At 39.0% G+C, this 23,005-nt stretch overlaps 1 protein-coding gene across 1 annotated transcript in view; it reads left to right on the top strand.

Moving 5' to 3' along the window:
- DNAJC15 (DnaJ heat shock protein family (Hsp40) member C15) overlaps positions 1-22,676 on the top strand; it is a 66,778-nt gene extending 44,102 nt beyond the window's left edge. Inside the window, exons 5-6 of the mRNA XM_004604589.2 lie at positions 1,260-1,330; positions 22,421-22,676. Of these exons, the coding sequence (XP_004604646.1) occupies positions 1,260-1,330; positions 22,421-22,491 (142 nt within the window). The 3' untranslated portion in view covers positions 22,492-22,676. The remainder of the gene's footprint in view (positions 1-1,259; positions 1,331-22,420) is intronic.
- Positions 22,677-23,005: the final 329 nt, after the last annotated feature.

Genomic DNA, 23,005 nt, shown 5'->3' with positions numbered 1-23,005 from the left:
ATGAAGATGTGATTTCTAAATGCCAGGAACGTGGAAAATAACTGCAGTGCCGCCCCCCTAAGAGGCCACGCCCACTTCTGCAAAGGCTATGCCCACTCCCGAGATGTAGGTGTGGTGCTGGGGGGGCAGGGGGCGGCAGAAACCTGGGAAAGGGAGAAAACCGGGAGCAGTACTGGAGGGTGGCTCAGGGGTGGATGGGGTGGTGCTTGGGAGTCGGGGTGGCTCAGGGTTGAGGATGGATTAGCAGATTCTTAAGACCCAACAGGTTATTTCTGGTAACTTAACAAGAAAAAGAGATAGATGTGGAGATGTGGAGCCGGGGAAGCAGCTCAATTTAGCTTTTGTGCTTTAATTAAATATCACAAGAGATGAGATCTCTTGTGGAATACAAAAAAAGAAAATGATTTTTTTAAGTAGGGGAACCAAGTTAGAAAGCAAACTGTATTCCCAACTTTCCTTGCTTTAATGTTTTTCCAAACTGCATTGTTGTTTGATCAGATCCCCCTCCCTCTAACATCTCTTTCAGTCTAAAAATGTGAATTAAAAACATATGACAAGTCAAGCACAGATGTTTGAGATATTATTTATTATCACAATATCATCCAGTGCTCTCCTGTTAGGAGAGATAATTAGGTGTTAACTTAAAGATACAAGGATGGAAACTTTATCACATTGAAAACTGCAAAATTTGACATGTAAAATGTAATGGTTAGAACATAGACTTTGACAACAAGTAAGTCTGGGTAAATAACAATTTTGCTACTTACCATAGTACCTCTTTTATCAGTCATAAAATAGAAATAATACTTGTTTCTATTGCACAAATGAATTTACATATCAGTTCTTTTCTAGGGGAAAAAATGGTGGACAGTAAGACTCAAAAATACATTCACTTGAGTCTGCAGAGCTTGTATCAATATATGACAATAGGATATTAAATCATTGTTAATTAAATGAATTAAATTAATTAAATGACTTGTGCCCTTCAAACAGTACTTTTCTTTTTTTGGAGGAAGGGGGTCACATCCGATGATGCTCAGGGGTTACTCCTGAAGCTGCTTAGACCCGCTAATATGTATTAAGTCATAGTTTATTTTGGTGTTTGGTAGAATCAAAGGGGTAAGCTGTAGTTTTATATTTATCCACAAGAGGGTGAAATGCTCATTAGTTTTTAATTTCTTGAAATCACATAAATTACTAGCTTATAAATATACACCCTTTATTACAGGCACTTTAATTTTTTTTTTTTTTAATTTCAGCCCATCTGCTGGTAAGGCCAAGATTAGAACAGCTCACAAGAGAATCATGATTTTAAATCATCCAGATAAAGGTAGATAAAATTCCTGTTTTTCATGTTATCTGAGTTCCCTGATTTATTTGTTTATTTAGACTTACTAAAAGTGATATATGGTTGATATAGAAACATATGTGCCACATGTATTGTGATTTTCTTATCAGAAATAAATGAGTCAATTATAAGTAAATGTGTCTTTAGATTGGAGTTCAGTGATTTACAACAGTAGTGGATATATCTCATCAATTTCTAAGAACTTAGGTAGTAATTTCTGTAGTTATTGTAGTGCTTAGGTACTGACTTTTATATACAAGTTTGTAACTACTGTTTGTGACTCCTAGTATTTTGATTGAGGAACAAAACATGATTTGAGGAGTCCTTATGTAAACTAAATTCTGAGTTATATTTGGTTAAGCTTAAACACAGAAGCACATGTTTTTAAAAGATACCTCCTAAATCTCTATATCACAGATTCAGAATCACAGATGATTCTGAATTTCTTTCATTCTGGAAGGGTCTGAGACTGGGCCACTTGTTTTTAACTGACCAGGTTTCTAATGTAAATTTATCTTATAGAAAGACAATTATTATAACTTTAACTACACCACAGCTGCTTGAAAGAGAAAGCCCATATGTTCATTACTGTCTCTTCTCTAAAATAACAGATGGTAGAAAGTTGCATTGTATTTTAAAAGTCAAGGGGTAGGAGTGGAGAGTGAAGAGTTTTTTATTCTTATTTATGGATCTTCAGTTTTCTCATTCTGAAAAAAATTAAATTTTGGATTCCTTCTCCTTCTTATACCAAAATAGGGTGTGCTTTCCTTGCTTCCTCACTTAATTAGTTACTATGAAAATTCCTTTCACTAAACATCATCTCCTTTGTTTTTTTTGCATTTGCTGTTCATTAGTGTGAATTAACAAGAGAATCTTATTTGAGAAAAGGTTTTGCTTAAAATATTTAAGCTGCTTCAACAATTACAGAAAGAGCACTCAACTAATTTTCTTTGCATTGCGGGCTTTCAGAGTAATTGACTCAGAAAGAAATGTGTTTAAGTGCCTCCTTGAAGCCCTCTGTCTTCTAAACTTCCTTTGTCCCTTCCAGGTTAAGTATATGCCCTTCTATCATTGATTGCTTAGGATCAAGCACTCCTGTCTTTCAGATGATTGACAAGTTGTTGATTATGCTACTGGCAGGGAAGCAAGTTCTAAAAGAAATTTATATTTTTAGATTCCTTTATTATATTAAAAAAGCATTTTATAACTTGAGCCAGTAATACCTAAAATTATATCTTGGTTTATTCTGAGTTTGTATGTCTATATAGATACGTTGTTGTTGACTGCCTTTATTGTGTTTCTGCCTTCTAGCTAGCATTGTAGCCTTTAACCCCCTTAACTTTCTCTAAATGTCCATTTCATTATCTGTGAAAGGATTGGGTTTTTTTTTAGTGGGTTTTGTTTGTCCGTTTTTGTTTTAGTGTTTGGGGGCCACACCTGGTGGTGTTCATGGTTTGCTCCTGGCTCTGTGCTTAGGGAATCACTCCTGGTGGTCTTGGGTTCCACATGGGATGCTGGAGATCAAAGCTGGGTTGGCCATGTGCCAGGCAAGTGCTCTACCCACTGTACTATCACTATGGTCCCTAAAAGAATTGTTTTTTATTTTTTTTGTTTCTGTGGGCCACACCCAGCAATGCTTAGGGGTTACGCCAGGCTCTCACTCAGGAATTACTCCTGGCAGTGCTTGTAATGACAGGGACCAAACTCGGGTAAGCTGAGTGCAAGGCAAGTGCCCTAAAACCTTTTTGTCATATGATAAAAGTATTAGGTTGTAAAATAACACGCAACCGGGAGATTCTTCTTGCAGCTATTTATTAAGAAACCTTCTCATGCAAACCGGAAAAGAGGACGAACGAAGGAAGGAAGAGGAACCAGGGGGGGACCCACTAGCTAGGCATGGTCCCTCCTTATATACCTCTCGCTGCTTGTTTACGCCCAAGTGTCTGCAGCTGATAGGCTAGTTACACCTTGTGGGCGTGACAGGACATCCTGTTTTCAAAGCACAGTGAAATTAACAAGAACAGGTGTTATTTACGAAGCACGGGGTCCTGTGGAGGCTCTCCACATTAGGTTTATTTGCCTATTCATTTAATGAATACTTTCTTTGTATTTACATTCAGTTCACATTTTTGCTGTTAAGAAAGATGCTTTTAATCTTTTCGGGTCATTATACCCTCTTAAGAATATGTTGATATGGGTTGGAGAGATGGTATAGCAATACTTGATTTGCACATACTGACAGGGTTCTACCCGAGCACTGTATTGTGGTGATGCCATGAGCACTGCCAGGAGATAGCCCTGAGCACAGAGCCGGAGTGAGCATGGAGCTTGAGTAAGCCCTACGTATAAGTTGGGTATGGCCCCAAGCAAAACATTAGGTGTTGCTGATATCTGTGGGCACATTTTTTTAAAAAGCAACCTCTGTGCTTCAGAGTTTATAGTCTCCCTGAAACCTCAGAGCTCAAAGCTCCTCCTATAAAATTATAGTGAATTAAAAAAAAAAAACATTGATACTGAGTTAAAACTTTGTTTCTGATGGATTTGGGAGATGATAACTGCTAAGGAATGATGTTATTTGTTTTTGTTTTTGTTTTTCAGTGAAAAGAATATAACATTTTAAAACACATGCCTGATTGTTCTTAGAAAAAATCCGGAGCATTTAGGGGTGAGAAGTATCATTTTTGAATGAGAAACCTCCTTTTTAAATAATTTATATTTGTTTTGATCGGGTCACCATCGAGTACTTTAGGTGGCTGCAAAAGTTTTAATTCTTTATCAGGTGGTCTTGAAATTCTTAAGTGTTCTTCCTGTCCTGTTCTATCAGCACAGTTATATTTCTGTTGTTTTTTTCTACCCATTGGTAAAACAAAGTAAGAACTTCAAATGTGTGATCAACTATAATTTGTTACACATTTCATTATCAGCTTGTGCAAAGAAAATGACACCAGAAGATTAGGTGTGAGAAATGGGTAAAAATTAACTTTATGTATCCAGTTTTTAAAATGAGCATTCAGATATGTTTTTGGTAAAACATAAAAGTTTGACATCTTAATTTAGGGAGATAAAACATGAATGCTGTAAGAAATTTGAGGTCTTTGATCTCATGCTTTCAGACTAATAACTTATAAGGACTTGCTTTTTTTAATTGCTGTAGAAAAGGTTAGTTGTTAAGAAATTACTGGTTTGATATCAATATTCAGTGATATAGAAAGGAGGACAGTGAGGTAAATTTGAAAAACTATAGAATATCAGAGTTCTCTTATAGGTTATTAATCCTGTGATATTCGAATTATATTTCAGGACACATTGTGTTACCTGTCTGTGTTAAAAATTGAAATTAAAAGTAAGCCTTTAGGGACTGGAGCGATAGTGCATTGCTGGGTGGGACCCGAAAAGCCAAAAAAAAAAAAAGGAGAAAAGGAAGCCATTAAACAGTTGAGATGGAGAAGGGACCTTTAAGTCAGTGATGGCTGGAGGGATCTCCTGGGATGGGAGATGTGTACTGAAAGTAGACAGAGGACCAAACATGATGACCTCTCAGTATCTGTATTGTAAACCATAATGCCCAAAGAGTAAGAAAGAGTAAGAAGAAAAGTGCATGCCATAGAGGCAGGCGGTGGGGTGGAGTGGTGGTGGCGGGAGGGATACTCAGGGACATTGGTGATAGGAAAGTTACACTGGTGGAGGGATGAGTGTTCTAATCATTGTATGATTGAGACTCAATCATGAAAGCTTTGTACTGTAGCTCACAGTGATTCAATAAAAATCTTTTTTTTTTTTTAATTTAAAGTAAGCCTTTGGGGGCTGGAGCGATAGCACAGAGGTTGGGCTTTCGCCTTTCACTTGGCCAACCCATGTTCGATTCCTCCGCCCCTCTCAGAGAGCTCGGCAAGCTACCAAGTGTATCGTGCCTGCACGGCAGAGCCTGGCAAGCTACCCGTGGCGTCTTGGATAGTGCCAAAAACAGTAACAATAAGTCTTTCAATGAGAGACGTTACTGGTGCCTGCTCGAACAAATCGATGAGCAACAGGATGACAGTGACAGTGAAAGTAAGCCTTTAGAAACTTTCATAGTAATTTCACATTGCAGTGACACAAAATATGTACCATTTATAATTTGAGTGATAGCACAGCAGGTAGGCCTTGCATGCGGCCGACCTGGGTTCCATTCTTCCTTCCCACTTGGAGAGCCTGGCAAGCTACCGATAGTATCCTGCCTGCATGCCAGAGCCTGGCAAGCTACCCATGGCATATTTGATATGCCAAAAACAGTTACAACAAGTCTCACTATGGAGATGTTACTGCTGCCCGCTCAAGCAAATCGATGGACAATGGGAGGACAGTGCTACAATATATAAAAGTATACTACCACATTGGGTTTTCTTTTGGGCTGAGGGGAATTTTTTGGGCCCTGCTTGCTGTGTTCAGAGATAATTCCTGGTGGTGTTCAGGGGACCATATGCGGTGCCAGGGATCAATCCTGGGTCAGTTGTACAAAAGGCCAATACCTTATCCACTTTATTATCTCTCCAATACTGCTTTTTTGGGGGGAGGTGGGTAGTGGGGAGGGAATTCTAAGTGGTGTTCAAGCCATTAGACAGTTGGGATCTGTAGTTTAGCTGAGGGGGAATTTCCAGCCTGGGACTGGAATTTTTTAAGTGTTTCTTAGCATAGTTTGAGATCTACTAGCATAGATCTAACTGATCTGATTGAGCTACCTGTCTAGTCAGCTTGTTTCTGCTTCATCCTGGGGGAAATGACCTGTTAATTTCCTAGTGCATAGGGTGTTTGCCTGGCATGCACCCACTTTGGGTTCAATCCCCAAAATCCCATATGGTCTCCTGGGCACTGCCAGGAGTGATTTCTGAGAACTGAGTCAGAACTAAGCCCTGAATACAACCAAGTATGGAACATACCCCCTCCCTCCGACCAAAAGGGACAGCTTAGCAGTTGAGAGCTCCTGCTTTGTACGCAACTCTAGTTAAAAGAAGGTTCTTCCTTACATTTAGCTGAAATACTCCTGTCTACAGCCAACAGACCTTTACATTTATGACCGAATAAACATATAGTGCACCCACTCTTCTTTAATAGTATTTGACATGCAAATTAAATTAACTTTTTGGATTAAAAAGAAATCAAAGTAATTAAACTGTTGAGTGAATTTTCCCTAATTACTTTTATAGTAGAAGCAGCCAAATTTGACGTGATGCCTGGTAAGAATATACTATAATTTATTATGATATATTACATTTAAAAGATGTATTATAAACATTTAGGAAAAGATATGAGCCCTCCAAAATAAACATGGATTAACTAATAAAAAGTGATGCCTAATTAGCTTGATTTCTTTTTGATAAATGTACTAGACTATTATTTGCTTCTAAGGATTTATCATTCTTTCATCCATATTTCAGTATTTTTATTCAACCTAAGTCTTTGATTTAAGTAGTTCTTAATAAAAATATAATTTAAAACTTATCAGATGTTAATTTTCCTTAATAAACAAATAGTAATATCTTTAAAAGTAAAGTGACATTCATATTTGTATCTGGGGCTGACAATACACTCTAGTTTTTTTTTTTCCCAATGAATGAATAAGCAAAAAGATAAAAGAATACATGTAGATAAAATTGTGTGATAAAATTGAAAATAAGGTAGTAATAAAAATTTTAAAGACTTATTTAGATTATTATAAAATGATCATAACTAAATGTTCATTCATTCAGAGCGATTATTTTTCAGCATCTACAGTGTGCCAGATACTGTGCTAAAAATTTGGATTTTAAATATATAACACAAGACAGCTAGATCATGGGCCTCATAGAATATATGTTCTACTGGAAGGGTAGGCAATAAATGAATAAGACTATTTGAAGATATGAAATTAAAGTAAGTGATATAAAAGAACGTGAAGTTAAAATATAACAAAAGGACCTGACATATAGAATATGAAAGAGACATCCTTAAATCGGGGAGGTTTTTCTAAGGAAACCTAAAAGATTAAAAGAGCCCCTTGTGACAAGTGCTTGGGAACAAAGTATTATTTTTATCCTTTATATTTATTGGAGCTTATCTATGGTATAATATACAGACTTTCTTGAACTATGTTCCACTGAAAGGAATGTGTATTCTGTTGTTGGGAGGTGTGTTCTGTAGATGTCCATACAGTGTACTTAAAGTGTTGTTTACAGCTTTCATTTCCTTCTTGATATTGTCTGTTTATTCTGTTTGTCGGTAACAATATGATAAGTTTCATTGTTGAAATTTTTGTTTTTGTTTCATACTTTTTTTTAGTTCTGTTGTTCTGTTTATTGTCTTTTTACTGGATTGACTCTTGTATTGTTTCACAGAAGACTTTCAGTGTTCAGACTTAGTGTTCCAGTACCACTCGCCACCCCACTCCCTCAGCGAACAGTTCTGTAGGCTGACTCTCAGAAATTGTTTCCACTGACAATCTCACATTCCCTTACCATATTTCTTTTTATTCCACATTCTATATATATTGCGTTCACCAGCAATATTTTGCCCTCTCCTTCTGACTAACTTCACACAGCATGATACCCGCTCGTTCCATCTACACAGTAGCAAATTACATGATTTCATTGTTTACAGCAGAGTAGAATTCCACTGTATATACATACCCTGATATCTCCGAATCTCTCTCTACCCCCCTCTCTCCTCCTCTCCTCTCCTCTTCTCTCTCTCTCTCTCTCTCTCTCTCTCTCTCTCTCTCTCTTCCCCCGCCCCACCCACCCCCGGGGTTCGATGGACTCGGGCCGCTTCTCCTCGTGGGCAGTCCAGGCCATGGGTGGATGAAGGAGGAAACCAGGCCAAGCCAGTTGATGATCAGTTGCCATTTATGCCGTTCTCCCCACGTGCCTTTCCCAGTCTCTCTGAGCTCCCCATTCTAGTCTCACACTGCCCCTCATTCCCGTCTCCTGTCTCTCCCGCTCATCTCTCCGCACTCCCTCTCAAAGCCGCATCTCTTGTCTCTCTGCAGACCTGCATTCTTCCCCTTGCTAGTCTCTCCGCACTCCATCTTGCTGCCCTGGTGTCTCTCTTCTCTCTCCTCAACTATCCAGCATCAGGGGTAGGCACAGGCCCCATCTGGTAGCAAAATCAACATATCAAAAGCCCTTCCTGACTGCCCACCAGGCTCAAGGGTCAAAACACCACCCTAGGGGTGTTCCTCTCCTCCTTAGTCCAATAACTCAATTAACATCTTAATTCTACTTCTTAATATTAGTTATTTTGTATAGACACAGTAAAAGATACATTAAGCTTGTAGGATGGCTCTCACCGGGAGATCTCACCACAGACTCAGACTACAGTGCTCAGGCTGGGTTAATCATTCCTAACCCTAGCAAGGTCCGAATCTAGTTACTGCTTTTTGGATCATGACAGCATTTGTCCATGACCATGCTCTTAACTTATAATTAAGCTTTATTGCATTTTGGCCAGGCCCATTTTGATGCCAGGGTAGCTCATAGATCACACCTTGCCCTGGGTCCTTCCAGGGCAACTGAGGTGTAGTTCGAGAGAACAGATGCCCTGGAGGTAGTATTATCTGGAGTCAATTAACTCCCAAGTTTCAAAAGTACAGCATTAATTATCTTCTTGTGCCCATACAAAAAGGATATTGCTCTGGATTAACTATGCAAAGGACTTCAGGAGACGAGAAAAACAATATTTACAAGTCAACAGAGCACAAAGAAAGAAGCTACAAGTAAACACAGAGGAATGGGAGCACTGTGATGGGAGTAACCCAGTAAACCTAAGCTCCCTGTGGCAGGGTGGAAAGGACAAACCAGTGTTATCCTACATATACCATAATGTTTTTATTCATTTATCTGTAATTGAACACTAAAATTGCTTCCAAGTCTTGGCTTTTGTGAATAGTGCTGTATTGAATATAGAAGTGCAAATATCTTTTTGAATTACTGTTTTAGGACCCTGGGGTTGGATGCCAAGAAGTGTACTATTCTTCTACTGCTCATTTGTTTTGTAGTGCAGAAGCATCTTAATTTTCTAACCAGTATTGTAGCCACAGCCACTTGCGAGGCAAGTGCCTTAACCTTTGCGCTATCTTTCTGAACTAGAAGTTTTTTTTTTTTCTTTGTAAGGACCTTTAGTATCACTATTCTTTTAGCATGTATTTGAAGCCACTACGAGAAGTTTCTTAATTTGACATGGTACCATTTGTTTGTATTTTGCTTCTGTTTGCTGGCCAGTGCATTGAGTCATTTAATTATAATGTTTAATTATAATGTACTTTTGGTATGTGTGAGTTCATTTTTTGGGGGATCTAGGTGTCTTACTTGTTTCTTAACCTAAGAATTTCTTGGCTACTATTTGTTCAAATAAGAAATGCATATGGGCTGGAGCAATAGCACAGCGAGTAGGGCGTTTACCTTGCACGTGGCCGGCCCGGATTTGATTCCCAGCATTCCCTTAAGGTCCCCCAAGCACTGCCAGGAGTAATTCCCGAGTACATGATCCAGGAGTAACCCCTATGCATCACCGGTGTGACTGAAAAAGCCAAAAATAAAGAAAAAAATGTATAGATTTGATCTCCTTTTTCTGGAATTCTTTCCATGCAGCAAAGGCTTATCTTAGTACCGTATGGCTCTTATATTACTTTCATTGTTTTTAATTTTTCCCCTCCTTGTCTGTTGGATGGTTTCTACTCCTTTGTATTACAGCTAGCTGGCTGGACTTTCACCCTCCATTCTGCTGTTGGCCCCTCCGTTGTAGTTGTTAGATTAGTTGTTACGTGCCTTAGTTCTGTGACTTCCTTTTGGCCCTTTCTTATGCTTTCTCCATGTCCTCTGCCTCCCCATGCATGATGCCTGGCACTCCACAAATGTAAGGGAGGGGCTATGTAGGGCCAGGGCCTGTGTTCGAGTGAGCCTGGACTGTGAGAACAGAGCCCAGCAGTCACCAGGTTGCTAAGGTCTTGCAGCCCAAAGCAGTGGCTGGGAATCTGTCAAGAGGAGTTTGGGAGGAGTTTCGAGGCCTCTGTCTCAGCCGGTGAAGGGGCCTGACCGCAGGGTGGGCTGCCAGGGGAGCGCAGTAGGGAGTGGTGCCCTGTGGCTAACGAGCTGCTCTCTGAGAGGTCCAGGGAGTATGCTCTGACTCTAGGACATGTGTCTAGTTCTGACTGTAGGAGATGGGCTTGCATGCGAGTAGTCCAATGCGGACTGACAGGGGCTAAATCTGTTTGGCTAGAGAAGACATTCTTGACAGTTATCTCAGCCCCTGGCTAGTTCATTATTTGCTACAGTTGAATGGAACTCACCTTAGAGATTTGCCCACAGCCTTTGTTATTGTGGAGAGATCCAAGTGGGCATTGACCAGCAGTGTTATCCGGGGCTTGTCTGTCAGTGGGCGTCTCCTGGCAACTCTAACGCTCAGGTCTGCTGTTCCATTGTTAGGGGTGAGAACAGGGTATGATCTGGTGTAGGACTCTCAGATTGGGTGCTGAGTATCGAGCATAGTCGCCCAGCCCTCTCTCAGGATAAAGTTTCACACCTTAGAAATCTCTTTCAGATTTAGCTTTGTTCCCTGCAGTGGGGTTTCTTTTTTTTTTTTTTTTAATTTAATAGTTTATTTTTAATTAGTGAGTCAACGTGAGGGTACAGTTACAGATTTATACATTTTTGTGCTCATGTTTCTCCCTTACAAAGTTTGATAACCCATCCCTTCACCAGTGCGCATTCTCCACCACCAGTAAACCCAACATCCCTCCTCCCCTCCCCAGTCCTGTCTCCCCCCACCCCACACTGCCACTATGGCAGGGTATTCCCTTTTGTTCTCTCTTTCTGATTAGGTGTTGTGGTTTGCAATAAAGGTGTTGAGTGGCCATTGTGTTCAGTCTCTAGACTATATTGGGCCCGCATCATCTTTCCCCCACATGACCTCCAATCACATTTTACTTGGTGTTCCCTTTTCTGAGTTGCCCAGAATGAGAGACCAGCCTCCAAGCCATGGAGACAACCTCCTGGTACTTATTTCTACTATTCTTGGGTGTTAGTCTTATAGTCTGTTATTCTATAGTCCACAGATGAGTGCAATCTTCCTATGTCTGTCTCTCTCTTTCTGACTCATTTCACTTAGCATAATACTTTCCATGCTGATCCACTTATATGCAAACGTCATGACCTCATTCTTTCTAACAGCTGCATAGTATTCCATTGTATAGATGTACCAGAGTTTCTTCAACCAGTCATCTGTTCTAGGGCACTCAGGTTTTTTCCAGATTCTGGCTATTGTAAACAGTGCTGCGATGAACATATAAGTGCAGATGTCATTTCGACTATACTTTTTGGCTTTTCTGGGATATATTCCCAGCAGTGGTATTGCTGGGTCAGTGGGGTTTCTTTCTTAGTGTTCTTGGTGCAGGTCTTCCCTCCCCTGGAGGCTGTCTTTTTTGTCTCCTGGTTTATGGCTTTATTCTCTAGGAGTTCAGCTCTCTCTCCCCTCCCCCCTCTCTCTCACTCTCTCTCTCTCCCCCCTCTCTCCTCTCTCTCCCCTCTCCCCCCTCTCTCCCTCTCTCTCTGTCTCTTTCTCTTTCTCTCTCTCTCCTCTCTCTCCCCCCCTCTCCTCTCTCTCTCTCTCTCTCTCTCTCTCTCTCTCTCTCTCTCTCACTCTCTCTCTCTCTCTTTCTCTCACAGGTTTTAGTAGAATACAAACACAGAAACATCAGACAAGCAAGTGAGTTATGTGTTCAAGGGAGAACTTGGGTTCGGAAGAGCAAGCCTCGGCTTACTTTCTGTATAGTTGATATTCCTGAGACTTTAGATACAGGTTCTAGGTCTACCCAGCCAAACCTTGCCCCAGGAATAGAACTTTCCCCAGTTTCACTGCTGCAGATTACTGCTCTCCTCATCAAAAACTTGTAGCTAAAGTCAGTTTCCTGTCAGCCTCCACATGAATTTGACATTGATCTTTAAAAATGAGGGATGGGTGCTTGATCATTGTATGACTAAAACTTAATCATGGAAGTTTATAACTGTATCTCACGGTGTTTCAATAAAAAATTTATTAAAGATTTTTTAATTTAGGGGGCTAGAGCGATAGCACAGCGGGTAGGGCATTTGCCTTGCATGCGCCCAACCTGGGTTCGATTCCCAGCATCCCATATGGTACCCTGAGCACCGCCAGTAGTAATTCCTGAGTGCAGAGCCAGGAGTGATCCCTGTGCATCACCAGGTGTGACCCAAAAAGAAAAAAAAATTAATTTAAAAAAGAACTGTAAGGGAAAAAAAAAAGAATGTGTGTGAGGTCCAGAACATTAGTACAGCAGGTAGGCACTTACCTTGCACACAGCTGCTCCGGGTTCAATACCCCAGAACCCAATTTGGTTCCCTTTTGCACTGCCAGGAGTGATTCCTGAGCACAGTGCCTGGAGTAAGCCCTTCTGAGAACCACCGGTTGTGACCAAAAAAGAAGAAAAGAAAAAGAAATGTGGGCGGCCTTTAAGACTTTTCTTTTTATATCAGCGGATGGCAATACTTCTTACTTTTAACAGACCTGGAATCTAGATTTTCATATATGTTTTCATAGAAATGTAGGAATATAGAAAAGTCCATTGTGAATTCTTCACTGACCCAAGGCAACTTGTGTCTTATTTCTTAAATTGGTGTGCTAACTAGAAAACTCAGAGTAGTAAATTACATCAAACATTGAGACAATTATTAATTGCAGAATTTGTTTTTTCTTTGGTGAAGAATTTTTTTCAGATATTTTGTATTTATTAATTTTCAGAGCACTCCTAGTATAGTTCCTTACCTGTTTTTTGTATTTCTCCAGTGTGTTTATTTCTGGGGAGTTAGTATTTGATGCAAGAAAATGATACAAAAGTGTCTCAATATTTTCTTCCTCCTCATCAAAAACATGTAGCTAAAGTTTCATCCATTTACTTGAGAGTCGTGTTGATAACTGTCAAGAGACATAAAGGATAATCACGCTTCAGGTTGTTATATAACACCCTTCAGGTTGTTCTATAATGGGAACAGAGTCATCTACTCAAAAATAAATTACTCAGAGCGACTTAGTCTTCTCAAGGAGGAGGCTCTGGATTGGGAATAGGGACCTGAAGTCAAAAGGTTTTAAAAGTAACCACATATTTAATGTGCAGGAATCCAATGAGCAATAAGTCCTATAAACAAAATAAGAAGTGTTGTGTTGTGGTGATTAAGGAGAACACAGGTTCAGGAGCCAGACCTCTTAGGAATCATGGAAATTTTCACTTCTTCCTAAATCTGTCATGTTGATCAAGTTACTGAAAATTTTGTGATTCGATTTCTTTTCTTTTTCTTTTTCTTTTTTTTTTTTGCTTTTTGGGTCACACCCAGCAGTGCTCAGGAATTACTCCTGGCAATACTCGGGGGACCATATGGAATGCTGGGATTGAACCCAGGTTGGCTGCATGCAAGGCAAACGCCCTACCTGCTGTATTTTCACTCCACCTGATGCAATTTCTTTATATAATGAGAAAAAGAATGGCAGGTAGGGCTAAGACGGTGCCTGAGAAGGGTCCCCTGTTAACCATACCAGTTCCAAAAGGCAGTGAAGCACAGAGGTGACCCAAGGATTCTGCAAATGGCCCCACAGAGCGGAAGTACAGGAGAGAGTGGCACAGCTTTTGGAAGGTTTTTTCACGAGGAGTAACTGTATCCCCAGCGTTGGCAGAGGGGTAGAGCGAATGAACACACCATGACCAAGGGAAGAAAAAGTCTGACTGAAAATTCCCCAGCAGCCTTCGAAATCTCTGCCCACAAAAAAGCCTGAGCAGGGGCCAGGGCCTGGCAGGGTCCCACGCTGGCATTTGTATCTGTAACCCCAGACAGGGAGGCAGCCCACCAGCACTCCAAACCGAAGTGGCAGGAAGATAACCACTGGGGCACCAGGTGAGGCCCTGTGCTCCCCAAAGCACGTCTGAGCTGAGGCATTTACTTAGTTTCAGAGAGGAATTTGCACTGAGGAATAAGCAAAGCAGGTTCTGGAGGGCCAAGCTTCCCCAGGGCAGCGACTGTGGGGCCACGGTGAGACATCGAGGACTGCGAAAGCAAAGAGGCAGCACTGATTGTTCAGTGAAGTCTCAGCTGTGGTCGGAGACGACACCAGCTCTGTGTGAAATGGGTGATTGCAAGCCTGCATAAGAGCAGACTCACCCCTAGCCCGCACAGTACAATAGACACAAGAGAGAAGTAACCGACACAGCCTGGAGTGATCTTCTTTATAAAGAAGAAGCATAAGAAGCAGATGAGAAAAAGCTATAAGCAGAAGTCCCAGAGCTCAAGAACATAGTAGGTGGGAAAAAACCTCATAGGCCAGAGAGATAAAACAGTGGCTAGGGTGCTTGCCTTGGACGTGACTGAGCCCTTCAGAAATGATCCCTGAGCACCGTCCCGTGTGGTCCAAAAACCAAAGTCAAAGCAAACATTATTTTATTAAAAAAAGACACAAAAAGAAGGTGGAGGTTCTCTTCTCTTGACTTTAAATTAGACTATACTGTGTGATACTGATAACAACTGCATGCTGGCAGTAGGTAAAATAACAAACATGATAACACCTCAGTATATCTGTGTTGCAAACCATAATGCCCGAAAGAGGAGAGGGAGGTAGAGGGAGGGAGAAAAGGAGGGAATGAGTTGGGGCTGGTGGGGGCGGAAAAGCACCTAACATAGAAGCAGGCGGCAGGCAGGGGAGTGGGGGTGATGTGAGGGAAACTGGGGTCATTGGTGGTGGGAAATGGACACTGGTGGAGGGATGGGTGTTGGATCATTGTATGACTGAAACCCAATCATGAACAACTTTGTAACTGTGTATTTCACAGTGACTCAATTAAAAAAGAAAAAGACAATAAAGGGGGAAAAAGCTGATACTGGTAACTAAGGCGTGAATAGAATAGAATTGAGACCCCAGAGATAGATAAATCCTCATATTTATGAATACCTAGTCTTTGACAAAATAGCTAGGTGCATCAAGTGGAACAGGAAAATCGTCTTCACCAAATGATGTTGGAGAAACTACATGCCTACATTTAAAAAAATCTGAACCCTGTCACACCATACAAAAAAATTAATTAATACAAAGTAGGTTAAAGGCACTTATCTTGCAGCTTCTATACCTGGCACTGTGTATGATCTTCTGAGTACAGACAGGAGTAATTAATTCCTAAGCACAGCCAGAGTTAGTCCTGAGCACAGGCAGGTGTGGTCCAAAATGAAGATCAAACACCCAAAATGGAGTAAAGTCTTTGAGATTAGATCTAATATTAGTTCTGAATCCATAAAATATGCAGAGGAAAATCTAGGCAGAAGTTCTACGATATTGCTTTCAGAGGCATCTCCAGTGATTCAGTGCCACCAACAAAGAAAATGAAAAATAAATAAGCAAATGGGATCACATTAAATCAAAATATTTCTGTATTGCGAAAGAAACAATGACTGACATAAGAGGATACCTTGGAATAAAGAAGTAAAATATTCACCTACATTTCATCTGAAAAAGATCTGGTATCCAAGAATTATAAGCAATTTCAAAATTTAAAAACAATCTAATAAAAAATATATAGGAAGAGAAGCTGACAAGGTGTGTCCTCAAAGACATGCAGGTAACTAATAGGTATATCAAAAATTGTCCATCACTTTTCATCGGGGAAGTGCAAATTGAAATGTCAGTGAAAGTCACCTCGCACCAGTGAGAATAGCTCAAACCATGAAAACAAGCCATGCTCCATGGTTTGAAGTGAAAAGGGAACCCTCATGGGACTATCTGGTTCAGCCTCTTTGGAGTACAGTATGGGGATGTCTCATAATATTAAAACTACAACTTCCATATAACTCAGCAATTCCACATCTAGGTACCTAAAAGATGTGTTTACTTTTATGCTTATTTCAGTCTTGCCCATAGTAGCCAGTTGCCAAGATCTTGAAACAACCCAAGTGCCTGAGAGCAGATGAGTGCAGTGAAACAAACTGGTATATATACACAGTGGAGTACTGCTCAACTATTAGAAAAGTTCTGATCCTTCGTTTTGTTGCAATTTGGATAGAACTGGAGGGCATATGTGACTCAAGGGAAGGACAAATACCAAGTGATTTCTCTTGTGGTTTAAAGAAACACAGTAAAGGAATAAATATTAGGCAGTGATACCAGACCTTCAGAGTCTACATATAAAACCGAATTCACTAAGTGATGGTGGGGTGAGAAGGGACCAAGAGACAGTGGTGGAAGTGGAGTAGTAACTGTGTATTCCTGATCATGGAGCTTAAAAAATAATTGATAAATTGTAAGAATATTTTGTATTGGAGTAATGCCCAGTGACTTCGCTCATCATCATTGTCCTGATCATATTAGAACCATTCTTGTTTAGCTCAGCCCCAGTGACCTGTAGAGTATGACCTTCAGAGTATGCACATTCATCAAATTGAAGAATTCAATGTATCTCCAGTATTGCATTTTAAAATTACTTAAATATAATATAAAAAATTATGAATATTATAAGTGTACAACTGAGTGTATTATAATTTACATAGCATATTAAGAAATAGAACCATGCCAACACTGATTGTTTTGGCTGTGGATATGGGTGGAAAAGGAACCCTCATTCACTGCTCTTGGGAATGTCATTTGGTTCAACCCTTTTGAACAGTGTGAATGTGGACACTTCTCAAAAAACTGAAAATTGTGTTTCCATATGTCCCAGCAGCTTCACTTATAGGCAAGGACCTGAAAACTTTATTCAGAAAAATCTACCCTTCTATGTTCATTGCAACACACTTCAGAATTGCCAAAACTTGGAAACAAATGTCCAAGAACAGACGACTGAATAAAGAATTATGTTTATTTTTTTTCTTTTCTTTTTTCTCTCTTTAAAGAATTTTGTTTACATACACAATAGAATACCACTTGGCTATAAGAAAAAGATCTCATGTAATTCGCCTCTGTGTGATTAGAACCATAGAATATCATGCCGACTCAAGTCACTCAGAAGCTTCTGAGAGACAGATACAGAATAACGTCTCTCAATTACGGAGTATAAAGAAGCATTACATGAGATATAGCAAATGGCCATAAGCAACAGAATCTAAAGATCAGTCTGCAGAACTGAGTCTGTCATGGTGTGGAGACAGTGATGTGTGTTGTGGGTGGCACCCAAGGTATTGGTGGCTAGAAATGGACACTCTGGTGGCGATGTGTATTGTGTAAAACCCTATCATTGACAATATTATAAATCATGGTGACTAAAAAATTTTAAAGCAAATAGAACTATACAAACTCTCCCCATATTAATTTTTCACTAACTTCCCCATTCCCAAAGATAAGCATATCTGGCTTTTATTATGATAGATGAACTCCGCCTCTTTTTGAACTTAAAGCAAAATTATGTTTCGTATAGTATTCCATATTTATCTTTGTGTGTGATATATTCATCTAGCAATGAATGTTGTAGTGGTGAGTTGCTCTTATTACTGTTTATATTTCATGATATGAATAGTCCTAACATTTTTTAAATAATTTTTTATTCTATTGGGTTCTTTTTTTCTTGAAATATATAGTTGGGTATCCTAGATTGAAGTCTTTCATATTGAGAATGTCTTCATTTTGAAGTAGTTTCTATATATTCTTACTGTCCAGTCATAAGTAGGAATTCTTAATTTATTAATAAAATTCATTTTTTCCAATTAAATTTTTGTAACTAGTGCTTTCTTGCTGATTTTTGCCTATCTCAAGGTCATGTATATAATTTCTGAAACCTTATTATTTTACATAATATATCTATAGTAAACAAGATTGATTTTTATATATGATTAAAAGAACCCATAAAGAACTTAAAAAATTATTTTCATTAGATGTCACTTTGTTATAAATCAAGTATTTAGATATTTATAGAAATAGTTCCTGTGCTCCCTTCTTCTGTTGTTTGATTTCTTTATGCTTATGCCAGTACCACATTGTTTAGATTTGTGTAGCTTTATAACAAGTTTTTTGTTTCTGGTACTCTAAGTTCTTAACTTTGTTGTTATTGTTGTTGTTAATTTTCAGCTGTATTTGACAAATTGTCTGCGTACTTATAAACATCACAGTCTTACACTACACATTCAACAAACCTTCTGGGGTTATGAGTTGGGAATGCGATAAATCTGCATATCCATTTGGGGAGGAACTAAAGTCTTTAAAAGATTAAGCAAGATGGGCCTTCCATATATTTAGTCTTCTTAATAATTAAAAGTTATAATCATTCCTAATTTTAAAATTTATTTTTATATGCTGATTTTTTAAATGCTATTATGTATGCATACATAAATACACACACACTTTTTTTTTTGTAGATGCCGCCCCTGCCCCCTTGCCTCTAGTGGTGCACAGTGCTAGGGGGCTTCAGGGTTATCCCCAGCAGGACTGAGAAGCCACCAGAGCTGCGTCCCGTGGAGGCGTGCGGGGTCCACACCCACACTGCAGGGAACCAGCTTGGCTTCACGTGTACTTGTGTTAAACTTGAGTCACTTGAGCTACCTCCCTGGTCCCATTATGTATATTTAAAAATTTTTGTAGGGTACCTGCCTTATATGTGACCTACCTGGTTTTCATCCCCAGCACCACCTGTGGTCCACCTGGCACCACCAGGAGTGATCCCTAAGCACCGTGGGATATAGCCAAAATTTTTTTGTAATATGTACTTATTTTTTTTATAAGTTGTAAAAATTAGATTTTGTACCTGTCACTGTTAGATCCAATTACTTGTTACATTAATTTCTTAATCCTGTAATTTTGTCTTTAGAGCCTTTGGATTTTCTTTTGAATTTCCATACACTGTCATATCATTTGTGAAAGATGGCAATTTATTTCCAATCCTTTTTTTGTAAAATTGAAGCTAGAGGAGAGCATTTATTATAATGACTAGAATCTCTAATATAGTGTCAAATAGAAATGATGATGGTAATCTCATAGCCAAGCGTTTCAGCATTTTATTAGTACATATTGTGATTGCTTTATCTTTATAACTTATATAAAAGCACCCTTCTGGTGTTAGTTCATTGAAAGTTTTTATTTTATTTTATTTTTTTTAATTAAGAATGTGTTCACTTTTAAGCCCTAATTTTTAAAATATTTTTTCTTATTGGAGTCTACAAGTATAGGTTAAATTCTGTGAGTTGACTAATATTTTCTTTTTCTTTGATTTGGTGTTTGGGCCACACCCAATGATGCTCAGGGCTTTTTCCTGGCTCCAAACTTGGGGATTGCTCTCGACAGGCTCGGGAGACCGTGTAGGATGCCTGAGATAGAACCTGGGTTGCCTGTATGCAAGGCAAGCTGGCTAGACTATCACTCTGGCCCAAGATGACTATTTCCTACAGTAATGTCCCTTGCTAACAGCCATTAATAAAGAGCACTGGCAGGAAAAGGCATTTCCCTTAATTCTGCATGCAGTATCACAAGCTTCTCCCTTATTGATAAATCTAGATTTGAACCAGCTCTCTTGAAGGGAATATAGGAGATATAGTTTCGGGTTTAGAAACTTCTTAGTTTTAGAATATTAGAATGAGGGTGAAATGAAAGCCAATACAAAGGTTTTAACATGTATATAAATTAAAAGGTCATTGTCTTAAAGATGGTGAGTGATAACTCATTATTCTAAATAAACTCTTATTTTTTAACATTGTCAATAGTACATGATGTGTAAGACTTTTTGATCTTTTGATTTTTAACATTTTTTTCCTCTTACTACTAAATGAGCATATTATGGCTGATGATCCAGAATACATATCAATTAAAGTTTATGTTTGACTAACATTAGTATATTAATATTTTTAGTCAATATTTTTAAGGACACTAGAAAACCTGAGATTATCTTAGTAACTAAATAAGCAGTTTAACAAGCTTGTTACTGTGTAATTCTGAGATCATTTTCAAAGATAATCATTAAATCAGCTTCTTGCATAACCAAGTACATATGGCAAATTTTATATTTCTATTTCACATATATTCAAGAATATGCTATTTTTCATAAATGTTTATAGCTATTAAGATCTTGGTATGCAAGTGCCGTGGACCCTTCAAGGACACAAAGCCAAATATAGCTTCCTTCATTATTACCATTTTGTGCTTCATACAATACCATGTTTGTTGATCTTTTCTCTGCTTTCTGTTTCTTTATAATAATGATATTGCACCTGCAAAAGACCTGAATAAAGTTAGGAAAGTTGCACTAATGCTATCTAGATTTGTTAGTCGAAGTTTCTGAGGTCCTAGGGTATTTTTTCCCCAGTTTGGGGGTCACATTTGGCAGTGCTCAGGGTTTACTCCTGGTTCTGCACTCAGGAATTACTCCTCTTGGTGCTCAGGAACCTATATGAGATGCCAGAGATTGAACCTGGGTTGGCCATGTGCAAAGCAAACACCCTTCCCACTGTACAATCGTTCCGTTCCCTGTTTTCAACAGCTATATATGTTTGGTATCTCAAATGGAGAATACAAATCAAAAACAGGAGAAATTGGTGAACTGTAATATGATGGTTAATTGGAGCATTAAGGAATGAAACCATTCAGGACTGAAAGTTAAAAGGCATGGGACACTTAAAGAGCTTTAATGTGAGTTTGGGGTTAATATTTTTGTACGTCAAATGATACTGGTTGGGTTTATAAAGATTTTGAATTTGGAGGTCACTTCTGTTGTTGTTTTTTTTTTCTCCCTCCCCATGATATTTACTATAAAAAAAAAATCACTAAAAAGAGCTCTTCAAGAAGTGACTAAAATTTTATTTTTGGACATAGTGAATCTACACTGAGCTTCATGTATATTCTTTTTTTTTGGGGGGGGGGTCATACCTGCCAATGCTCAGGGGTTATTCCTGGCTCTGCACTCAAGAATGAATCCTGGCAGTCCTCGGAGGACCATGTGGGATGCTGAATATTGAACCTGGGTAGGCCAAGTGCAAGGCAAATGCCCTATCCGCAATTCTATTGTTTCAGCCCCACTTTATGTAGATCCTTAACTGGATCATTTCAGAGTCAAGGAACATTTTCTTGAACATTTTTATTATCATTTATTTGTTGATTCCTCTATATTAGTAATGTGATTTTAAGGTAGTACATAATTGCATTTTATATCACTGTATCACTGTCATCCTGTTGCTCATCGATTTGCTAAAGTGGACACCAGTAACATCTCCATTGTGAGACTTGTTACTGTTTTTGGCATATTGAATAGCCACGGGGAGCTTGCCAGGCTCTGCCTTGCGGGTGGGACACTCTTGGTAGCTTGCTGGGCTCTCTAAGAGGGAGGGAGGAATCGAACCTTGGTTGACCTTGCATAGGGCAAACACCCTACCTGCTGTGCTATCCTTATACCATGTTTGGTGTGTGTGTGTGTGTTTTTAATTATGTTTTATTTGCGAAAATGTAAAGCTTGATAAGACTGACAGATTGCATGGATTGCTTTACTCCTTTAGAAAGACACCCTTTTTCAGAGATAAATATTCTTCCTTTAAAGAAAGCTTGAGAAGACTTACTTTATTTAACCTGGATTTAATTTCAGAAAATTTTGGGTTAAATCCTTCAGTATTAAGGTCTTGTAAATGAAATGTTTCAGTGTTTTCCAAGTGATCCATCATCATATCTGACTTTCGTTATCTTTCTCAGAGATTCTCTCTTTGATTATTTGGTATCTGGAGTGTTTCGCTAAACACTTAGTGGAATAGTTTTAATGTCTGCTATTTTGAAGTCTAGACAGCTTAAAAAAAACTCTTCAGAAGTTAAGTATGGGGGTTGGAGTGATAGCACAGCAGGTAGGGCGTTTGCCATGCACGCGGCCAACCTGGGTTTGATTCCCAGCATCCTATATGGTCCCCTGAGCACCGCCAGGAGTAATTCCTGAGTGCAGAGCCAGGAGTAACCCCTGTGCATTGCCAGGTGTGACCCAAAAAAGCAAACAAACAAACAAGTTAAATATGTAAGACATGCCAGAGGATTATAATTGAGTGTTATTCTGTATTTGACACCTTGAACAATGTCAATAGTGAAGTAGATTTTAATCCATTTATTTTTCTTTTGTCTTCTCAGGTGGATCTCCTTACTTAGCAACCAAAATAAATGAAGCGAAAGACTTGTTAGAATCAACCACCAAACATTGATCGATGCTTAAGGACCACCCAAAAACAGGGGGAAAGGATAACTTGACAAGAAAAATCTTGCAAACGAAATGACACCGTGCTTTTGTAATTTTCATAATTGTACTGACCACAGTTCATTTGTTCATGACTAAACTACATGATAATAAAGGATCAATAATCTCTCTTTTTAAATTATTTTAAAGGCACACGTTAAACTTGTGATCTTTTGTCTTTATTTTTAATCCATTCTCTAACAGGCACACGTTTCAAGGTGTTTGTTCCTCAGTAGTTCTTATTATCCTTCTTCCCACACCGACACAAAGGTATGCCAGAAGTACTGTCATCAGCAATGTGATTGGGGTTTGTGTGCAATGAGTAGACATTTTCTTACCACTTACATATTCTTACTGTCTCTTATTTTTGCAGAGGAATTTCATATTCTTCTTCTGCAAAGTACTTTAAATGTCTTGAGATGAAATTCACTGCCACCCCATGGGAAAATATCCGAATCTTATTGGAGTTTCCTAAATAGATT

Source organism: Sorex araneus, chromosome 1, assembly GCF_027595985.1.
Source record: "Sorex araneus isolate mSorAra2 chromosome 1, mSorAra2.pri, whole genome shotgun sequence".
NCBI lineage: Eukaryota > Metazoa > Chordata > Mammalia > Eulipotyphla > Soricidae > Sorex > Sorex araneus.
The sequence above is the reverse complement of the archived record's forward strand: the minus strand, read 5'-3'. Positions and strand labels throughout refer to the sequence as shown.